Source organism: Symphodus melops, assembly GCF_947650265.1.
Source record: "Symphodus melops genome assembly, chromosome: 11".
NCBI lineage: Eukaryota > Metazoa > Chordata > Actinopteri > Labriformes > Labridae > Symphodus > Symphodus melops.
The window spans coordinates 8747610-8769551 of record NC_136701.1 but is presented as its reverse complement, the minus strand read 5'-3'; the positions used below and the strand labels follow the sequence as shown (position 1 = coordinate 8769551).

At 39.8% G+C, this 21942-nt stretch overlaps 1 protein-coding gene across 2 annotated transcripts in view; it reads right to left on the bottom strand.

Moving 5' to 3' along the window:
• jade2 (jade family PHD finger 2) overlaps window positions 1-21942 on the bottom strand; it is a 171403-nt gene that overhangs the window by 97969 nt on the left and 51492 nt on the right. For both annotated transcript variants that reach the window (XM_079356165.1, XM_079356166.1), the window contains exon 4: window positions 21356-21513. In XM_079356165.1, the coding sequence (XP_079212291.1) occupies window positions 21356-21513 (158 nt within the window). The remainder of the gene's footprint in view (window positions 1-21355; window positions 21514-21942) is intronic.

Below are 21942 nucleotides of genomic sequence, written 5' to 3'. Positions count from 1 at the left end.
AAGTAAGAAAAAAATGGGATTCTCCTGGTTTTGGTGAGTTCCAGTTCAATATGTAAAAAAAAAATAAATAAATAACTATCTGAGGCTACATTAATAGCCAAGATGAATGGAAGGATAATAAAGAGTGGGAGGATGGTCTTCCACATTTATGGTTCATCATGACAACACAGCTTCATGAGAACAAACTGTTCAGAAAGAGTCTGGTAGTAAACATGTTGACTGTGTGTGTGTGTGTGTGTGTGTGTGTGTGTGTGTGTGTGTGTGTGTGTGTGTGTGTGTGTGTGTGTGTGTGTGTGTGTGTGTGTGTGTGTGTGTGTGTGTGTGTAATCTAATGTTAATATTAGTTGGTTTCAGTTCTTATGTAACATTGATATGCGTCTGCAGTGTTTGTCTTTGTGCGTATACAGTGGGTTTGTGTGTGCGCATGTAAAGCTAGCTTTTAGTGTTCTAAGGCCTTTGGACCTCATTACATGATTGAGGCACATTGCAAATAGGCCGACCCTTTGTGTGTGTTTCCATGTGTTTTGCTTCTGTGCTTTTGTATAACAGATCAGAGTAAGCGTGTGGGAGTTGTTCCCTTGAAAGATAAGAGAGCAGGGGAATAGAGAAACGAGATACGGAGCTTAAGAGCCAGTAAGAGAAAAAAAAAAAAAAAAAAAGGTAGTGAGATGAGGTAAAGATGATAAGAGGGAAAAAGAGAGACAGTAAAAATGGAAAAAAACATCAGTCACACTGACAGATAATGAGATTATCAACTCATACACGCTGTTCTGTTTGGGATGATGTCATCAGTGTCACAGTCATGACATGCTCTGTGTTTGTATGCGCAAGTGTGAGCGAGTGTTGTCAGATAAGGATGACTCCCTTTTTTCCAGGAAGACATACAATCTTCTCTAGTGTGTACATGCAAGTTGTGTATATAAATGAAACACAAAACCCTGATATTGAATTGATAGAGATTAAATTTCTACATAAAAAAATCATCCCCACTCACAGCGAGGGGGAAGCCCGAGGGGAGAACTTTGATCACCTGTTTGCCTTAAATGCATCAGGCTGCAAGCGGTTCCACCTGTGAGCCTCACAGTGGGTAACATTGTTGTGGTGGTCTTGTTTTAACATTCTGTACCCGGCAGTTAATATGACACTTACAAACAAATCCTCCCAATCCCTGACTGAATCCACTTAGATTACGCTGTCAAAATGTGAAAATATTTTGGTTAAAACATCCAAGTATTAAGATCAGTAATCAGCTTTGTCGCAAGATTAGTCTGATTTTTCCTTCTATTAGAATGATTTTACACTGATTACAGCAGTTTATAATAACGGGTGCTGACTTGACCACTGGGAGGTTCAAAAATCTGGCCCACGTGGCTGGAGAGTCACCTTTCACTTTTTTTTTTTTTTTTGCCCCCTTCTATTCTGGTTTCTTTATACCAAGTTCAAAAAATATACTGCAGGTCCTGACACAATAGAAACCCCATTTAAGGATAGGTATTGTCTAACGTTGATACTTCAAAGATTTAAATACCACTAAGTCTCACAAACTGGTTATTTATTATGTAAAACCTACAAAAAATAAATAAATAAACTCAGGATGCTTGCAGAATAGGCTCCTTCCACTAATATGGGATCTTTGGACAAATTCCAACACAGCCACATTTGTATAGTCAACATTAACCAGACAACAAAACAAATATTTAATCTGGCCTTTATGGGAATTCACCGAGGACATTATGATTATTAAACCAATGCTGACATAACCAGCTGGTGGTTATTAAAAGTAAGAGACTGCAGTTCTCTTAATCATTTGATCTGCAAACACAGCTATCAGATATATAACAGTAACCTGCCCTGAAGCAACATTGTGTTGTAGATCTAGATGTATGCCATGTGGCAAAACCCCCATTTAATACAGACTGGGACCTTTGATGCATGTTGTTTAGCCTCTGTCTCTCTTGTCTCCTGCACCATCAAACAGAGGGTAAATGCGCCAGATAATCTCTGGAGAAATGAGAAGCTACTAAATTCTTGATGACCTAGATAATAAAGGGATAACCCAATAATAAATTCATTGGCCCTGAAATGTAGTTTATCAGGGTGTAAAGCAACATATATCCAAATCCAAAAGAACACCAGTCCTTTAATGAAAAAGTCCTTTAATGCCATAAGGTAGGTTGTCGTACGACCAAGATCCTTCATTTGTTCTGATTTTATTTGCACTTTTTCAGTTAGTTTTTTCCACTGCAGGCTTCTCACTGCTCAAGCAAATGCCCCAATTTCCCCACAGCAATGGTTTAGTCACAATTAATCTAATCATATCTAATCTGATCTAGTGTAGTACTGATTTATTTAACAACTATTATTTCAGAAAGAACAGCCACAAGACTCCAAACTCCCTCCATCGCCCTGTCAAAGCCCAGTGTGCTGCCCTGAATACAGACAAGCTGATAGGAAAAACAAACCATGAAAAAAAGAAAGTGGTATAAATACGGAATGAGGGAATCTTCTCTCCCATGGCGCCTTAAACGCCCACACACACACACACACACACACACACACACACACACACACACACACACACACACACACACACACACACACACACACACACACACACACACACACACACACACACACACACACACACACACACACACACACACACACACACACACACACACACACAGCAGAGAGAAAATGATGGGAGCAGACAGTCAAGTGTTTTCAGTTCTGTGAAACATATACAGGTCATGAATATTAACACGAAACAGTTGGTGGCTGAATGAGAGAGAGAGAGAGAGAGAGAGAGAGAGAGAGAGAGAGAGAGAGAGAGAGAGAGAGAGAGAGTTCATGTGTTTTTTTCTGTCATGTTGTCAGGCAAGAAGCAAGAGTCTGTTTGAGGGAATTCAACCAATTAGTTGCAATAAACTGTCCTGAACTGGTTCATTTTCCACCATCTAAACAAGTGGAAGAGGAAACTGAAGAGGGAGAGACAGAGACAGGGAGAGCCATGAGCGCTGCATTTTAACACTGCTAATCAGAAGATAAATAACCTCCAGGCTTGACTTCTCCACAGTCACACACACAAACAAGATGAGCTCTTTTTAGGTACACAAAGGTAAAGACACACATCATCAGTCAGCATGTCTATAAGTAGCAGGCAGAAGTTGGAGGAATTAAAAAAGAGTGAGCATAAACTTAAGGGTTAGAGACAGAAGGAGATTAACAGAGAAACAGAGGTGAAATTCGCAGTGCTCAAAAAACAGAGTCACTGCAGAATATCAACAAGATCCCACCAGGGTTTGAATTCATACAACCTGACCTAAGTCCATCTTGAACTGACAAGGGCCAGTTTGTAATCATATAAGTCAACTTAGCCTGCCTGAGACAAAATCCTTAAAAAAAGAAATAAGTGCAAATCACTGCACAATGCAACAAAGACGTGTGCCTAAGATGAAAAAACGCAAGAGAGTGAGAGATGAACCAACATTAAAAAAAAACGGAATATTTTTTAATACCACCTCTCCCCATGCCTGCTCTTCTGTCTCCCACATAGAGGAGTTAATGGGCAAACTTTCAGCCTCTGCTCCTCCAGCAGTCCAACACTTAGAGCTGCTTCACTGCAGAGCCTCCAGCTACCCTGTTGGCAATTTGTCTTTTTGCCAACACAGGGTATTTTACTCACCCACTTTTTCACTTTTGCTAAATTAACATTTCAGAAGTCAATATGGCACAAATCTGCATTCAACATTCAATACATTCAGTACATTCAATAAATCAATGTAATATTGTATATTTATTATAGAGTTCAGAGTCGAAGTTCAGGTGTTGGTTTTTCCCTATCTAACACTCAGTTCTTGATCAATGGAGAAGCGGTTGTCATTATGTAGCGGTAAAAATTGTTACATTTTTACATGATACTTCACAACCTGAGCTTGATATCAGAGGTAAATATGTCAATTTGGTGAATTGTTGGTTTTCTTTTTCTTTTGGATGGACACAGGGACTGAACAACAACTACGTAATGTGTTCATCACCAGTTCAGTGGTTAGCTAAAGACGAAGCACTGTTTAGTCAGAGAATTTAAGTGACTCCTGACTTGTATTTTGCACATTGCAACTCATGCTTTTTCCCGATGTTCAGCCAGAACGCCTTTCTCTCAAATGGATAAATGGTAATCCAATCAGACTCCAGTGGGCGGGATTAGGAAAAGGTGATATCAAATTCCTACAAATTCACATTGTTAGCCAAAATAGCTGAAAGCAGCAACACAAAATTGATGACATGCAGCACAAGTCGATTTAAAAGGATATATTTCAAAAAATGTCGAGGTTGTCGGTAAGGTATTAAATTGCATTAACTTGACTGATGTGTCATTCATGTAAACTGGGAAAGCCAAAGAATTAACTTCTAATAATTAATACCACGAGACTCTCAGTCATAGAACACAACATCCTTTTATTTTAAAACAATATAAAACACTGTGGCTTTTCCTGCTCCTTTAATTTACTGTCTTTTATTTTCAAGTCGCTTCCTCATTAACCTTCTTCCCCTGTTAATTACAAAAGAGACCACAGAGGAGTTGCAGCCAGATGTGTGAAAGGCTGACTGGTTGCTGTTTTCGGTTTGTACCTCATCTCCTTCTTTGCAGCTGGCAAGGCACATATAAACAACAGCCGTAAGCAAACGCACACGCACGCACACATACGCATGCACACACACACACCTGAGCTTTAGTTAAAGGATAAGAAGGAGGGTGACAATACTTGCAGAAAATGTTGGTTACATATGGTTTGAGTTTAAAGGTTTCTTAGAGAAAGCAGTAAAACAGAAATTACTCAAAGAAAGGAAGAACGTTTGGTCAATCTGAGCGTGGTCCTTTCCTCAGAAAAAAAAAAAAAGTTGTGTTGTGACTGGAAACGCGACATTCAGCTTCCTTCCACAACTTGTAGCTTTCCTAATGATTTTAATCTGTCCAAGCAGATACATATTCGGTGTCGCTGTTATTGATAAATCAATACAAGTTCCCTCTGATGCAGGAATAATAACCACAACTGTGAAATATGACAGAGTTTCTTCTCTGAGACTGCATGGCTGAGAGCCAAATCTGTTGGGGGCATGAAGGTACGATACTGTGGTCATTCCTGAACAGTACTGGTTGCTTTAAATTAGAGCTGAAACGATTCCTCGAATAACTCGAATAATTCGATTACAAAAATTCATCGAGGAATTTTCGCTGCCTCGAGGCTTCGTTAAGTTATTTTTTTTTGCCGTCATCAAAACTTTGGTATGAGTATAAAACACGTTTAATGTAGCTGCAGCTACCTGCTCCTCTCTCTTACACAGACACTTCAGCGCTAACACACACACGCGCACGCACACGCGAGCGCGGCGTGCCCCTTTTAACTTTTAGTCAGCACACAGCTGATCCGTGATCCATACGACCCAGTCGGGAACACGTGATCCGGTCAAACGGTCGGCTTTTCTCCGTTCACTCTCTCCGTGTTTGCAGCTAACATAACGATAGCAGCGTCCTCTCACAGTCTCTGTCATAGACGTATGTCTCTGGTCTCTGTAGTCTGTGAGCGCGCTGAATGCACGCGCTGCAGGAGCAGACAGAGATGCAAAGAAGCAGGTTTGTAGGGACGACCCAAGATGAGTTAAACCTTAATTAAGCAAAAGTATGATTTATTCGATTACTCGATTAATCGACGGGATATTCGATAGAATACTCGATTACTAAAATATTCGATAGCTGTAGCTCTACTTTAAATGTTAAAAAAGCACACTACATTCTCAATAACAAAATAAATTAATGGAATTACAATAGTAGCTCCTGAAAAAAAGAGGGTTTTAGTTGCTATATTCACCCCCCTCCCATTTATCAACGTTTTGGAAGACGTACGTATAACACCAAACTTCTGTTACAGGGTTCAAAGGATGGAGGATCCTTCAAAATGTACAATACTGTCTGTGCACACAAATGCTTAGATATCAATTTCCAGTCCCAAAATGCTAATTGTTATTCAGTCAGTACTTACTGCTTGTAATGTATGTAGGAAACCTGTAATGTAATGCAAATCACATGATGTAGTATTACTTACTATCCTTGACTTGACATGTAAGCTCTATTATTTCAACAGCTAGAAGAAGGTGCTACATGATGTTACAGACTGGAAGGTTTCTAAGTTTGGAGAAATCCATCTCTCTTTAAACCTGCTGCGAGACATGAGAGAGTATGTTACAGCTGAAAGCAACACATTTCTGATGCACATCTTTGCTGAACAGTCCAATAATTGGCTTGGATACATAAGAAAAACTCAATGTTCCCAAGAGAAGAAAAAAAAAAAAGAAGCGTCAACCCGACCATGCCGAGGAAATACAAAGAACGATCTGTTCCAATGTGCAGAAGCTTTGATTCTTTTGATGCCATCGACTGTTGTGATTCCTCTCCTGTGATGTTTTGAATCTCAAGGAAGTGGAGCCAAATTTGAACCACAGGGGGTCTACAGCTGAACGTCGAAAACTCAAGCGGTTTTAGCCGTAAGAATATATTAACACATCACTCGTTACATTTTTTCCCTCTTTTCGTTTTGCAGACCCATGGGAGCAGTGGATGTTTACCTATAAAGTTTGAAATAGGATGTTTGTTATTTTCTGCTTTTCTCTGTCTTACTACAACTAAAATAAATTCCTCAAGAGTAGTGATGACCTTGGATTCGATTCTAAATGTGAGTTTCCATGGGTTTCATGTGTATTCATGCTTGTGTTGTATTTAAATAAATTTTTACTTGTATTATTCAGAGGTTATAAAATTCTTCTTTGTTTACAACATAAAACTTTTCTTTATTTGCTCTATTTAGATTCAGCCTTGTGTCAACTGTAAGGAAAAAAAGGAAAAATGTAGGAAACCCCTGTGGGCTTCGAAACTGATAGCAGGGGGCAGAGTTTGGAAAAAAGGCATGCAGACACGCACATACTACGCATATGTTCACATCAAGTGTGATGGGCTGCCCTAGCCCCCTCTCTATATATCACTCAAACACACACGCACACATACAGTACATACACACAAACATTCACAGGCTCCCACCCTTTTCCTGCATTCCTCTGCTGTCTGACACACTTCCAGTAAGCCCACCAGCACTTCAAAACAGCCCACCACCAACACCCGCCTTCCAGACAACAGTGCCTGCAAAAAAACATGCCAAGCTCTGTCGCACACAGAGACACAAACTTCTTGGAAACTGTGAGAAAAAGGCCACAGGTGCAGCTGAATCCTCAGCTGGCTTGGGTGTGTTTCTCCACCAACAGCCAGAGTTCAGGGGCTCTAGTCTAGTTTGCTCATAAAATTTGATTGTTTGGGGGGGGGGGGCATTTTGTGACACAGACAACATAATAAATTCGCTGTCCAGGATCTCACAATCGCTGGAAAAGTATTTATGTTCACAGTGTTACTTATATTCTGCTAGAAGGTGCAGGCTACACATTTCTTTCCCACTGGATAGACTTCCTATAGGCTAGAAAGAGGACATTAGCTTGACTTGTAAATGTCAGGCATACAGTATGCATTTCTTCAGTCTCAGAGTCACATGTCCTTTTCAGCTCCCAATAAACACTTGGCTCCAATCCAAAAATAACTCTGCTGCTATGAGGCCTCTGACACATGCACTATGTATTACAGCTTCACATACCTGAAAGAAGAATTAATTTGAGATGGTTGACACAATGGTAAGTCCATAAATCATTATGATGAATAATTCATGAAAATACAGTACGTACTACAAGCTATGACAGTAACATAACATCAGTCGATTGATAGTAATTTAAAAGGCCTAAAAATTTCAGTAACTTTTCCTTCAAAAAAGAAAACATTGCTCTGTTTGAGCATCTAAACTGAAGAGTTTTCTGATTTTTTTTTGTCATTATTATATGAATACAAAATATAAACACAGCTGCTGTTGAATGGCTTGAATGGTTTGTACATAAGGATAAAAGTTCATCATTCAATGACAATTCCTCAACAAGTAAATAATAAAAAAAAGACTGAATAAACTGCAACTAATTAAGTTTTTTTTTTTTTTTTTTTGCAGAAGATTTTCTTATGTCAGTGTAAAAAAAAGAAAAAGAAAAAGAGGCAACTCTCTGATGTTGGAGCTGAAAATACCCCCAACGCCTGCTGCTGCTGCTGCTGCTGCTGCTGGGCTGTTTTGATGAGCTTTGTTTCAATTTCTTCTTTGCATTAGGGCACACTGCTTCAAGTTTGCTCCTCAGAGGTACACTCCCACACGCTTTAATTCTGTGCCTGAAAGCTTCGATTAAACCCACACACACACACACACACACACACACACACTCAGAGAACAGCAGAGAGACAACACAAGGGAGAGGGGAAGAGAGACGAGTGAGGGTACTACAGTTATTTGATAATGCAACGGCAGAGCTCTGCTGTGTGTCCATCTCTCTCTCTCTCTCTCTCTTTCCCTCTCTATGTCATTCCCAGCAGATCCACAGTTGGTGTACCGCTCCACTCAACTGCCTCATACCCGTTTGTTTACTTATTCCCTTAGTTCCTCACCCATCAACATCCCTCCATCCTTCATTCTCATGATGATTTCCTCTATACTTACTGCTAAGCTTTTGGCCCGTTTATCTCTCTGTAGGTTTTATATTCTCCATTATTTCCCTGTTCTCCCAAGTCATTTCTACCTGCTATTGCCTATCTCCATTAGTCTTTTAGCAGTAATAAAGATGGGCAAAACTAGAGACTATACAAGGCCTTTTTGAACATCATCGGAAAACTAGCTACTGTTAAATGAGCTTAAAAGTTGAGATTCTGCAGTTAGTAAATGTCACTGCAATGTTTTCCCCTGCAAGGAAATGTGTTTATATAATATATGCTTTATATATGCTGTTCAGTAGCACCAACACTTTGAAACACTCTGACCATATATCTGCAGTCTGCTGAATCAATTACACTCTATTGTTAAATTGCTGTGCAGTATTGTGGAATAGTGTGGACATTTTCTTCCTCAGACAATACTTCAAATCCTGTTGTTCTTCCAGCACCAGTTTCCAACCTTTACGTAGTTTGGGGCCTAGAAAAATATTGCACACAAGATGCCTTTATTTACAACAGTGAACAAAGCATCCCAATATTATTGCAGATTATGTCACAGTACACAACTGAAGACATGAAGGTTTGAGACTTCTGCTGTCCTTGTGCGATGCATCGTTAGAGATGTAGGTGCTATCGACAAGGCTTTAACCCTGCCTCCTTGTTTATAAAGCACATAATGAGGACCTTTGCTGCTTCAATAAACAGTGTTTACCACTAATGTACACTGATTGAACACACAAATAAAGCTTCTCCTGAATGTTTAAGGGCCTGTTCTCACATTTATTCTTGCTTGTGTGATGTATGATGAAAAATGGTGAGTCCAATTGTGCCTCAAGACTTTCCTTTGACAATCTCAGACTCTACTTTTATTTATGTGTTTCTTTTAAGCTAAACAGGAGTGAGTCCTTTTTCCAAAACCAAAACAGACATGTCTTGCAGGTTTTTCAGCTTAACAAGTCAGCAAGTTCTGGTACTGGCGCCTGCTCCTCTTTTTTTTCCTGTACTGAGCCAAATCAAAAGATTTGCTGCTTATAATGTAACAGCCTGAAATGTTGAAGTGAGTCATTATTTTTGAAGCTAAAGGAAAACCACCTGCAGAAAAACTATGACTTGTTTGAACAATATTTAACAGTTAATCTTTGACAGACCTTGTTGACTGCCAACATTACTTAAGATTGTTGGTTGAAAAATGTGAGCTCTCATTCTCTTCTCAAGAAATTGCTATTTAGATAAACGGTAAGAATTGTGATATCATCAGATAAGGCTACTCGCTGTTGAAAACGGAGTCCATCAATCTCCATCTGTGTATGTGTCAGGTTTTCTACCTCTCTACCTTTCTGTCTATCAATCTATCTATCTATCTATCTATCTATCTATCTATCTATCTATCTATCTATCTATCTATCTATCGTTCATCCATCTTTATCTAGGGAAGACATTTTATGTGGGGTCTGGGCCCCAAGCCTCCACTGGGAGACATAGCAGCAGTAAACAATGTTTACTTTACAGGATGAGCCTGGGTTTAAACAGTCAGTCACTTTAATACAGTATTATCTCTCATCGGCACAGCCATTTATACAGACACTAATTTCACTGTCAAAATTTACACTGCTGACTTAAAGTTGAAACAAAATTGCCCCCTATTTAGCCCTTTGACAGAACACCAAGACAGAACATACAGTAGGTGGGACATCCAATCCTTTAACACGTGGTGCAAAAAGGCTGATGGGACCCAGCAAACAAGAAACAAGGAAGCTGTGTACGGGAAAGTTGCAGGATTGCTCATAAAGTTTGAAGGTGTTAGTCAAATTGAGCATGCACATACTCACACAGGGTTCAGTGAAGGAGAGAGTGAGATGCCAATTTCTAATGTCTTGTGTTTCTCACTTTCTTACATACACACATAGAAGTCAAGTCGGGCTGGCAGATGGTAGATTGGCAAGAAGTGGACGGCTTGCTCCAGATGTTGCTGAAGCCACCTTGCAGAAGGCAAAGGGCTTTGATCTGCTCGAGAAATTACTGCATGAGATGAGACGAGTCTGACTGGGCCCTTAAAGGCGGAAAAAAGGGTGAAATATACATGTGTCTATATAAGAGTTTGTTAGTGTAACAGAGAGAAAGAAGAGGTGGATGAAATTCCCTTGTGTGATGTTTCTGTGTTTATGAGAAAATACCGGCGGGATAACTCACACACTGACACAAAATAAGCATGCATAAGTAGAAGACACACACACACACACACACACACACACACACACACACACACACACACACACACACACACACACACACACACACACACACACACACACACACACACACACACACACACACACACACACACACACACACACACACACACACACACACACACACACACACACACACTGTCCAGACTCCCACACATGCCTCTTGGGTTTACTCACATGACACATGAAGTCCATATGGGGAACAACAAGAGACACATGCTTTCACAAATACACACAAAATCATCCCACACTGAGCCCGGGGGCAGACTGCATTAAACACCAGCAGCCACACAAGCTGCACATGCTGGGATGTGAACTGGGGAATTGCTTTAACACACAAACACACACAGAACTGTTTTTCTACCAATGTAATTTAATATATTGTAGGCTGAACTCATTATTAACTCAGATCAGTTCTCCTTCTTATACTGTTTTACTCTTCAAACATTGGCTGGATATTGTCCTCTTTGTAAAGCCTAACAGGAGCTTCTAATGTAAACATGGCAGTTAGACGGTATACCTGAATCAATAACGGATTAGCTTTGCAAATTCAAACACAAAAGTCAGCAGGATAAAAACTCAAGAGTTTGGAGTTGAAATGTCTAAATTTCCCAAATTCCTTTCCCCAAGTCTTTGCCTGTAAGTCACCAGAGGTGAATGGGTTTAGTTGGAGTCAGACGTACCCTCTGGAACAAGAAAAACATCCCAGTCCTGGCCAATGTTCAGTCACTGTGGTCTAAAAGAAAGAGAGTCAGTCTGCCAGCTGGGGATGAAACCAATCGTTCAGTCAGCCTACTGACCTGAGTGTTCCGTCGGTCGCCCAACCAGACATCAAACCAGTCACTCAGTCAAAAGAGTCAGGCATCTGGCATAGTACTGTGGTCAAAGATGGGTTACTTATACCGTTATTCTGCTACTTGGATAGATAATTACCATCTGTTTGTGAAGAGGGACAACTCAGCCTTGCCAGTCACCGAGTCAGCAACACAAAGAAGGTTAAATCTAAATTTTAAGGAAATAGTCAGATAATATGCCAATTTGTTTATTGTATTTGTTTGCCAAAGTTCCTTGTTACTATAAAAATCATAAAAAAAGATAAAACTGGGCACGGCAATGTTGAGCATTCATAGTTCTGCGTCGAGGGAACGCATTGCTCTGCAATTCACCGCCAAGCCTCTGGGGGCAGTGGCGACGAAGGACACATTTGCAGAGGTGGTCTGTCCGTCAACTAAACCAATCTAGACTGACAAAGGAATTTAACACACTTGTTAGCTCAAAAAATGCACAATCGCTACTTTCGAATGTCAATGGGCCGATTTTCTTCGCCATATACAGTCTTTTAATATTTCCGTTGTGACTGGAAAAGCAACGACCGGAAAAGACGTTCTGAGCAGATCAATCACAGTCCTTGCGGGCCACTACGTAGGGATCCACGTCGACCACGTAGCTACGGCATCGATGCAAAGCAGAAGTATAAATCAAGCTTAAGGGTGTGGCTATCTGTTACCAAGGTCAATCAGGAAAAGGTCTATGCAAAGCCTATCTGCTTCTAAAGTCCCTTCTGGCTCAAAGGCAGTAGAAGGTAAAGGCGTTAAATCCATGCAGCTAGTCAGCAAGGTAGCCACATCACCACAGACCAGTCAAAGTGGTTCAGAGGGTTTAATTTGTTGACAATGTTAAAGACAAGTTGATGTTACTCAATTGGTGTTTTTACAGTCAAGAAACAGAAACTTAAATCAATGAGGCAGTCAACGAGATAAATAATCTCTCTTCCACTAACTATCTCAATAAACCTGTCAGCCATAAACCTGGTCTGTTACTTTGACGGTCAATGTTGCTAACAACCAAACATGGTTCAGTCTTAAAGTCGTCTCCATTAACTGTGTGTCCATTAACTGTGTTGAAAGACGTACCCAGCGACTCCATGAACTTGTTGAGAAAGGAGAATGTATAACATATATTTCTTTATTGCCATTTTGGTTCCCCTCCAGCCTCAGTGGGAAGTTTATAAACTCCCTCTCTTCAAGAAACGGATCACAGGCTGTTTCTCACCATAACATATTATTAGTTTGGTCATGTGGGGACCTACAAGTTACCCCAAATTTGGCACGAAAGCCCATACTTATAAACAACAAATGCAGTTCTCATATTCAATGGTGGTAATGCTGCCAAAGGCAAACAAATCAGCCTGTGGTCAGGATTACACCCCCTGACCCCTCATAATGATGTGGTGATGAGTAAATGTGGGTGAATTTGGCTTTTATAGCCCAGACTGTCCATCAAAGGGTGAGTAAGTCATCCACCAGTCATTCCTCCAGTAAGAAAGCCATTTAATAATCATTGAAAATGAAAATATCCCCAAAAAGTTTTAATGTTTAATAGTGTTTGAGAAGTAAGAGGGGGTGTGTCTATAAAAAACATCCTCAAATGCAATTGAATCTGATTCAATCCTCATTACCATGTCTGAAGTATAGGAATACAACATCGATTGAAGCATTGAGTAGTGTAGATTAATGGAAAGAAAACAAAACCCACATTGGAAAAGATTTGCCTGTGGGAATGTCTTAAAAAATCATAACTTAGCCAGCTCTGAATAAACCATGTTTTCTTATAAAGGGAATAGTGATTGAGCACAATCAGATGCAGTAAACGCATTATTTTACACAGTATATTGTCCCTCAAGGACTAGTATATCAACACAGAGGGAAAGGATAGTAGGATATATTTTTAGAAATATTTCAGAGATTGACCAAAAGTTTTAAGGTCTTGAAAAGGCAAAGTGACAGATTGAATTTGACAGAAAAGCTAAACATGTTTATCTTATGGTATAATCAGAAGAGTGTATATAATGTAGTGTTCGTTGCTTGACATAAAAAAGTATGAAAGTAGCAGGTCAAAGTATGAAGGGCTAAAATACTGAAAAATTATACTATTCAAGTATTCATGTGAGTAACTGTAAAGGCACAACAAATTAGTGCATTTATATTGACCAGAATCAATAAAAGAAAAGAGTTTCAAATCTTTATAGCCTTTGTGGTTCAACAAAGACCATCTGTGTTTCAATTTTCAGGTGCAAGTTGGGCTTCAGCTGATTCAATAAATGTAGTTTCTTCAGCCTGACAGGAAGTTATTAATTTCAACCCTCTGAATAGGTTATCATTTATCAAATCCATCTGTCCTATCACAATGTATTTATTCTGCAGTTCATCCATCTTTCTTTTAGCAGCAATTCCCACAGCAACAGGTTCCACATAAAGTAATACACAGAAGTCATGGCTGCCAGGCATGTATATAACACAAACAAAAAAACACTAACGACAGCCAGAAAACATCAGTCGTGTGGGAGCCATTAGTCTAAATGCACTCACCAACCCTATATAGTGAATGATGAGGCTCATGACGCTGCTATTAGTCATCCTATTATCTGATGAAGAGCTGTTTTGGAACAAGCAGACGATATCTTCGGGGAAAAGCCAGATGTTGTTGTGGACACACTGAGACAAACAGAGACGCTCTTCAATGAAAGATAGGCTCATACAATAGACTCTTAGGAACTCATAAATGTGAAAATTCACAGACATGGTGACTTACTAATGCACTTGTGGAAAAGGCTGCATCTGGGCTAGAAAATCCCTGAAGGCTTTACAAGATCTAAAGACAAAGCACTGGTGTGGCTTTAATCGTGATTTACATTCAATTCTCTTCATTAGTTACATGGAGAGAGAAATAAATACCTAACATTCTTAATTTGTTTTTGAAGCTGCCTCTCTTCAGGTTGGGATCAGACCATAAAAGGTTGTGTACAATGAAACCATATTCTCCCCCTCCTGAAGACTGTGCCTGATAGCTGATCGGTAATAATGTTTGACCATCATTATCTGGTTATTTTGGGGGTTAACAAACATGTTTGATAAAAAGTAGATTTATCAGAACATTTTATTGTTATAACATTTACTGTTATTCATCAGTACTTTCCCAGGTGCACCACAAAAGCCATTAATAGAGAAGACTTAAATGAAACAGAAAAGCTCACATTGTTCAACCAACTGTAAGCATTGTAGCCCTGAGGCTAATGTTAGCTAGTGTTCGGTTAAGCTCTAAACTTTTATTTATTCTTACTAAAGAATGTTATCAAGATTTTTTATTTATTTTTTTAACAGTGCCTTACCTTTAACTCACATAAAAGCTTCAGGGCCCTTTTAGTTTAGTCTTCCTGCAGGACAGCAGGAAGCTGTTTTCTCATAACAAACAATGAAAATTAAATATGATTATACTGTTAGCATGACTCATCACTAGAGGTACAACATTTATTTTCATTTAACTCTTGGATTCATTTATATTGGGGTTTGTGTCCCAGGATTTCAAAGAAAAAACATAAATAATTCCAAGAAGCTATCGAACACACAAGCAACATTAAAACTGTATTAAACTCGCAATATGTCCCGATCCTTTGAAGCAAATAAGCAGCAGTGGCTGAAATGTAAGGGGAAAACTTTCTAAAGCTTCACAATAAATGACATTTAGACTGCTCTCTGTTTACTATCCAGCAATTTGTCCTCTCCATCTCTTTATCAATCTTACTGCTCTCAGGCTATTGTCAATCCATTAACCATGTGTTGTGTGTGTCTGTGACTGTCACAGAGTTATTAGCGACTGACTAGCCTATAGACCCATGGCTGTGCTGTCTGACTGCACTCTGTGCAGAGAAATGGAGATTTTGTGAGTCCAATTTCCATGTGTTCAATGTGTCTGTTTGCTAAACAGGTCTGTTAGTAGACACAGAGAGAAAATGTGAGTTCAATAAGCAACCAGGGATTTTACATACTGTGAGATGTTCCAAAGGTGTATATGTATTCAAATGATGTTGGCCTGCACTTCCTCTCTCAACCTGCACCTGAATGCAAGACTTGACATATGCAGCTTTTCCTCTCCAAAGCCCCATGCCAACTCAGTCAACTTTACTGTGGAAGTGTCAGGACAGCTAATATTTTTTAGCCGGTCCCAATCAGACAGAATTGGTTGTTCTTTCAAAGAAAATACAAAAACAACCTGGAAATGGTAACACGTTTTAAATTTGGGAATCGCTGTCTCTGTAATGCTCTTTGTTCAGTATTTAGCATATGCCAATAGGAAAAACACATCCATGCTTATGGTAGAAACTGACTTTGAATGGCTTTGTGTCTGTCTGTCTGTTGTTTTTATGGAATTGGATTAATGTTCTGTAGACTACATTTTAAGGATGCACGCCATGACAATTTCTGTAACCATTTTTTATCCTGTTTGGAATTCCACATATTTATCTCGTAGCTCTCCTATTAGATTGAATTTAAGTCTTCCTAATCCCCTTTTTTATGTTGATTTGTATCAACAAGTGTGCTGTTTTATTCTCTGACTAATAAAACCATACCATACTTGAGCCACAATTTCACTGAAACAAATCAAGCAACAGTATCTACATGCTCTCCACTGTTTGCACTTTCCATCCTCCCTGGGTGCAAGACTGTTGACCAAAGGTTTTGCATGGCATCCATGCATGTCTAACCCACGTTTTGCATTTTATAAAAGTTTCTGGAAACTGGACCACCAGATTTCCCAACACTGGGGACCTCACAATGTCACGCAAAATCAAATGCACTGAAGCTCAATGTCTTATGAGAACCCTGTTTTCAAAACAAATTGACAAGACTTACTTGTGACTTGGCCTTACCAAGAACTTTAGGTTTTTAAATCAATCTTTTTGTCCAACAAAATATAAACTTCTTTCATAAGGAGTCTCTCCATGGTATGCTCCCCATGGCCACAGTTTTACAGTCTGTTCAGAAAGCTAACATGTTCAGCCAAACCACAAACAAGGGGTTCACATTCACAAACCTGGCCACCGGTCTGAAGGGAGAAATACCAAGCACTAAATAAAATAGCTGCTATATCATTCCTTTCATTTTGTGAAAATACACAGATCTTGTGTGTGGGTAATTATTTCTCTCTCCAGCTCGGGGATGTCTTTGGGGACTGAGGCTGTCTAGTTGCTGCCAAAACCCCATTCACTGTCTGCACATAGCTAGTGTTACGCAATAGCTAATTACTTCCACTCGGCCCCGGCTAAACCATGGACAGGGAGTGAGAGAATATGAGAGAGACAGAGGGGGTAAAGGGGAAGAGAGTGAAAGTATAAAATGGCAAGAGAAGACATGAGGCAAAGATAACCAAAGGGAAGGGACGCAATGTTTTATAACTTAAATGAAATTAACAAAAATGAAACAAAAGAAGAAAAGAATGAAGAAGAGAGAAACAGGACAGGAACAAAAGAAAAGAGAATAAAGGACAGTATGATAGATAGAGGAGCAGAACTCCTCTGTGCATCTCTCCTTCTGTCTTTTTGGAAGAAGAGGCAAAAAGGAAAACAGCATCAAACCATTATGACCTCTTGGTGTCCCACACAACAGTTTTTACCGACAATCATGCAGCGGCAGCCAAATACAGTCCAAAGAGAGAGACAGAAATGGGGAAGACGAGTGTTGTCAGAGCCAGACAGGGCCCGCAGCCCTTTTCCTTGCCAACAATTTTAGGAGATGATGTCATTATTCATAAAAAAGAAAAATGTGTCTGCGCCTCTGGCTCAACTAGAGCAAAAGTAAAAGGGGAAGGTGGGATTGGAGGGAGGGAAGCCAGAGACAGGCTGAGATGTAGAGATGAAGGCATCTAAAAAAAGGAAGAGGAAGAAGACAAAAATAACTAATAAGAGAAGGAAAGATGAATGACATAAATGGAGAGAGGGAAAATCAGACAAGGAAAAATATATAGCTTTCCATTCCACTTTTTTCTAAGCTTGCAAGACAAAATCTCCATGAACATAATAATGTATTCAATCCTCTAATTTCTGTACTATATACTCATTGCCAAAATCCTAATAATATTAATACAAGAAGTTTATCTAGAAAGAGCTTTTAAAAACCTAAGAAGAGACTGAAATATAAAAAGCTTCATCATTTTATTAACAGCATTTCTTATAACCATCAGGGACATCAACTTTACAAACGCCAAAAAGAAATATTTCTGTGAATATCAAGTTTGGTGTAATTCACAGAAAAAAAATGTTGTGTGCTTTGACAGTTTTTAACATGCAAACAGATCATACTGATCAGCTGTGTTATTTCTCAACTAGGCGCCACACAAAGGATTTAATAGTGAATGAATTAAATCCAATTAAAAAAGAAAACCTTTTTTTTTCCCGGGGGAATGGTAGCTAGTTTCCAGTTCAACATCAGACAGTCAGGATGGCTACAAGTCTGCGTCTATGTACTAATATTGCAAAACAGTTTTCACCTCGATGTGAAATCTTTTAATCTTGCGAGATCCTATCACACCCCTTTTAATGAGATTTAGTGGTTGTGGTATGAGGACATGTCACTATAGGACATCGCCATGCTCTGTTTCCTTGTTTCCACTGTTTGTGTTCAACTAAGCTAACAGGCTGCTTTCTGTAAGCCATGTGCATACATTGTTCTCCCAGCACTGCAGAGACGCCCTCCCATGGTAGCCCTGCAGTGTTCTGCCCTGCAGTGTTCCACAGTGTTTTGCATCTTTATTTGGCAGAAGTATTTTCTATGCATATTACTATATCACTCAAAATTACAGGTTTATGATGACATGAATACTGGAGGGTAAAATTATTTATTTTTTCCAGAGCCCCCAGCTCTTCTGCCTGACCACAGAGGCATGTTTGGGTAAAACTTGGGAAGTATGAAGAATCCCAGACTACAGCCCAAACAGATAAAAGGACGGTGCACTGAGAGGACAGATTGGAAAGAAACGTGTCTGCAGTTTGAAAGATGACTAAATAAAAAGATGAACCAGCTGCTGTTAGAGACTCTGACATAGACCATCAGCTCAGTCACACACTTACACTCACCCCTCTCCTCATCTATCTCCACATCTATCAATCATTGCTCCATTTCAGCATCACTGTATATCACTTCATCATTCTATCACACATCAGATAATAAATAAGCCCCCATTCATCTATCTATCCTTATCTATCTCTGCCAGTGCTTTTTCTCTCACAATCTACTCATCTCTCTGCTGCCTTTAGGCTCTATTTAATGCATTAGCTATTAATGTGTGTGTGTGTGTGTGTGTGTGTGTGTGTGTGTGTGTGTGTGTGTGTGTGTGTGTGTGTGTATTTATCCAGGTGCATGCAGGTATTGATACAAATCATGTTCAACAAATGTGTTTCTATGTTCAACAATGCATCATCATCATTTGTCTGTCCTTCTTAAGACTATAAGCATTAACACTTCCTTTTTGTGGCTCTTCTCTTCTCAACTCACCTAACCCTAACAATAACAGCTACTAAAACACCTTTCATTAATTTGTAGGAGTGTGGTTTAAAGTGTCATCAGAGGGTTTGTCATTTTATTTTGCGACTTAGATTGAATTCAGGTTTTGTTTTGTTGCCTATTTAAGATGTTTATGTTTTCATTCAGAGAGCTCTCGCTTTTTTTTTCTGGAGTAACTTTCAAGCAAAGCGCATCTGATTTTGATTCATGCTGCGCAGTCAAAGCTCAGTACTCATCTTTTTTTTCTGCATGTATGACCCTTTAAAATAAATCTGATATTTTGTTAACCTTATTCAAAATGGACTGGCGATATAAAACTGTGAAATAGATTTTTAACTTCTTGCTATATGTAGACATGAAAACTGTAAAAAAAAAAAAAAAAGAGCCTTCAAGTAAAAACTAAGTCAGCAACAAACTTTTAGTCTCACAATGAAAGAGGATGAACACACTTTTCAGCCTTTTGGCTGTTTGATATGCATCAAAAGTATACACGTTTTTTACTTTGAAATCTAAGTGAAAGAAGCTTTACCTATTGTATGCTTGTCCTTTCTTTCAAAGAGATTACTCTGAAGGTAATTCTCTTGAGACATGCAAATAAATCATGAATATAACAATTCTGACTAAATTTTATGAGTGGATCATTTGCCTGTCTCCAAACAATATACCCGTGTGTGTGTGTGTGTGTGTGTGTGTGTGTGTGTGTGTGTGTGTGTGTGTGTGTGTGTGTGTGTGTGTGTGTGTGTGTGTGTGTGTGTGTGTGTGTGTGTGTGTGTGTGTGTGTGTGGCCTCCTGGTATGACATGTGTGTCTAAAAGGCATTACCAGGCAGTCTGAGCATTTTCATTAGTTCTTAGAATGCCAAATGAACCACATGGGCATGAGAAGCAGCTGCAGGAGTACTAGAGAGCCACAACAACGTACCGGGGGGGGGGGGGGACACACATACAGAAAGACAGAGACAGGCGAATTTGCATCATGAAAGTGAATAAAAGTGGGTCGAAGTGCATGTCTGCGCACATCTGCAGACTAGCTTGCTTCACTTTATGATGTGTTTGTGTGTACATAAATGCTTGCACATGCAAGGGGTTTCAGTATGTGCCCATGTTGTGAGCATTTCCCATGTCAGCCACTCCATTTACAGAAGACTAAACACTTAAATTTGTGTGGGTTCTCTTTTTGTAGTTTACTTTTGTTATCTCAGCAGACATATTTTTCCTTTTTTAAATCATGAATTAATTTTGAACTTAAATCTAAAACGTTATTAAACTTCAGTGACAGTTCTTTAAGGCATCTATAGCCCTGTATCTATCAAGCGGTTCAGTTCGGTTTGTCTCGTTATGGCACACATTTTGTGGTGTTTCCACACACTAAAGCTGGGAGTGATCCCCAAATTACCGACCTGTACCATCCTACTTTTTGGGACCCTTCTGTTGGGGTGCCTAGTATATCAATCCGACCCTAAAAGGTGGAGCTAAAACCTGCAGTCCATTGATTGGTCGAAAAAATTGTTACTTCCCATGCGACAGCGGCAAACACAACCCCGCCGCGTTTAAATACACAGTCGATTGTTTACGTCTGTATTTCTCCTGGCGGCACACAGCCTTCTCTGAAACAAAGCTGGATTGCATTTTGTAACAAAGAGCCACATGCTAATGACAAAGTAGATGAATGTCTGGATGCCTTCCATCATTGGTTTTGTTCTCTGTGTCGCATTTTTCTCCTTTGTTGAATTTATTAGCGTGTTAGCCGTTAGCGATTAGCTGCTATGATGTGACACTATTATGTAGCTGACGCAGCTATCGGCATCTGGCTTACACGCCGCCTACTAGATACGACACGGTTGGCTGTGGAAACACAAACAGGATCAGGCTTTACTGAACCAAACCGTACCAAACTGTACTGATCCAAACTGGACTGCTTGTTGGAAACAGGGCTTATGGCCTCTATTACACCAAAGTTCTGTGTAAAGACCTTTTTCAATTCCACCTTTGTGTTTACATGATGGTGTAATGTCTGTTTGTTGCAGAAACACTACAGCCAGAAGACAAGTGGTGAATTACTTTGAGAAGCTACAGAAACAATCCTTTTTCGATGTGGACCTCGCTTGAGTATACAACTTGGTTTGCTATAAAAGATGGATGTTTGTCCTACCTGACCACTGGCTCTGGTATGGCCTCCAGGCTGGCGGGGACCTGAACACCCTTCTCCCACTCTTGCCTCCATGGGTCTGAGAGTACATAGAAGTCCTCGGGGCCAAGTTGGGCTGAGTCTGGCAGCTTCATGGCTGTGATGAAGTCTGTGCGAAATACCTGCAGAGAGAAAGAGATCAATGGTCAAATCCAGTGAAGTTGATTACCTCTTCTTGAGAACGTCTTGAGAAGGTGGTGCTGTCGTTAAGAGCAGGTTTTGCTGGCCGAACAAAAAGAGGAATCATTGGGGCGCCGATAGCTCAGCGGCAGCGACTGCGCGCGTACCATGTTGCGAGGCCTTGCTCCTCGCGCGGGCGGCCCGGGTTCGCGTCCGGCCTGTGGCCACTTTCCCGCATGTCTCTCCCCACTCTCTCCCCCTTTCCGACTCTATCTGTCCTATCAATAAAGGCAAAAAGGCCAAAAATAATCCTTTAAAAAAAAAAAAAAAGAGGAATCATAGACATCTGACAAATGGAAAACACTGTCAGTATCAAGTATTCCATCTTTTATTTTGACAATGAATCAGAAGAGACCTTAAAATAGAGCATT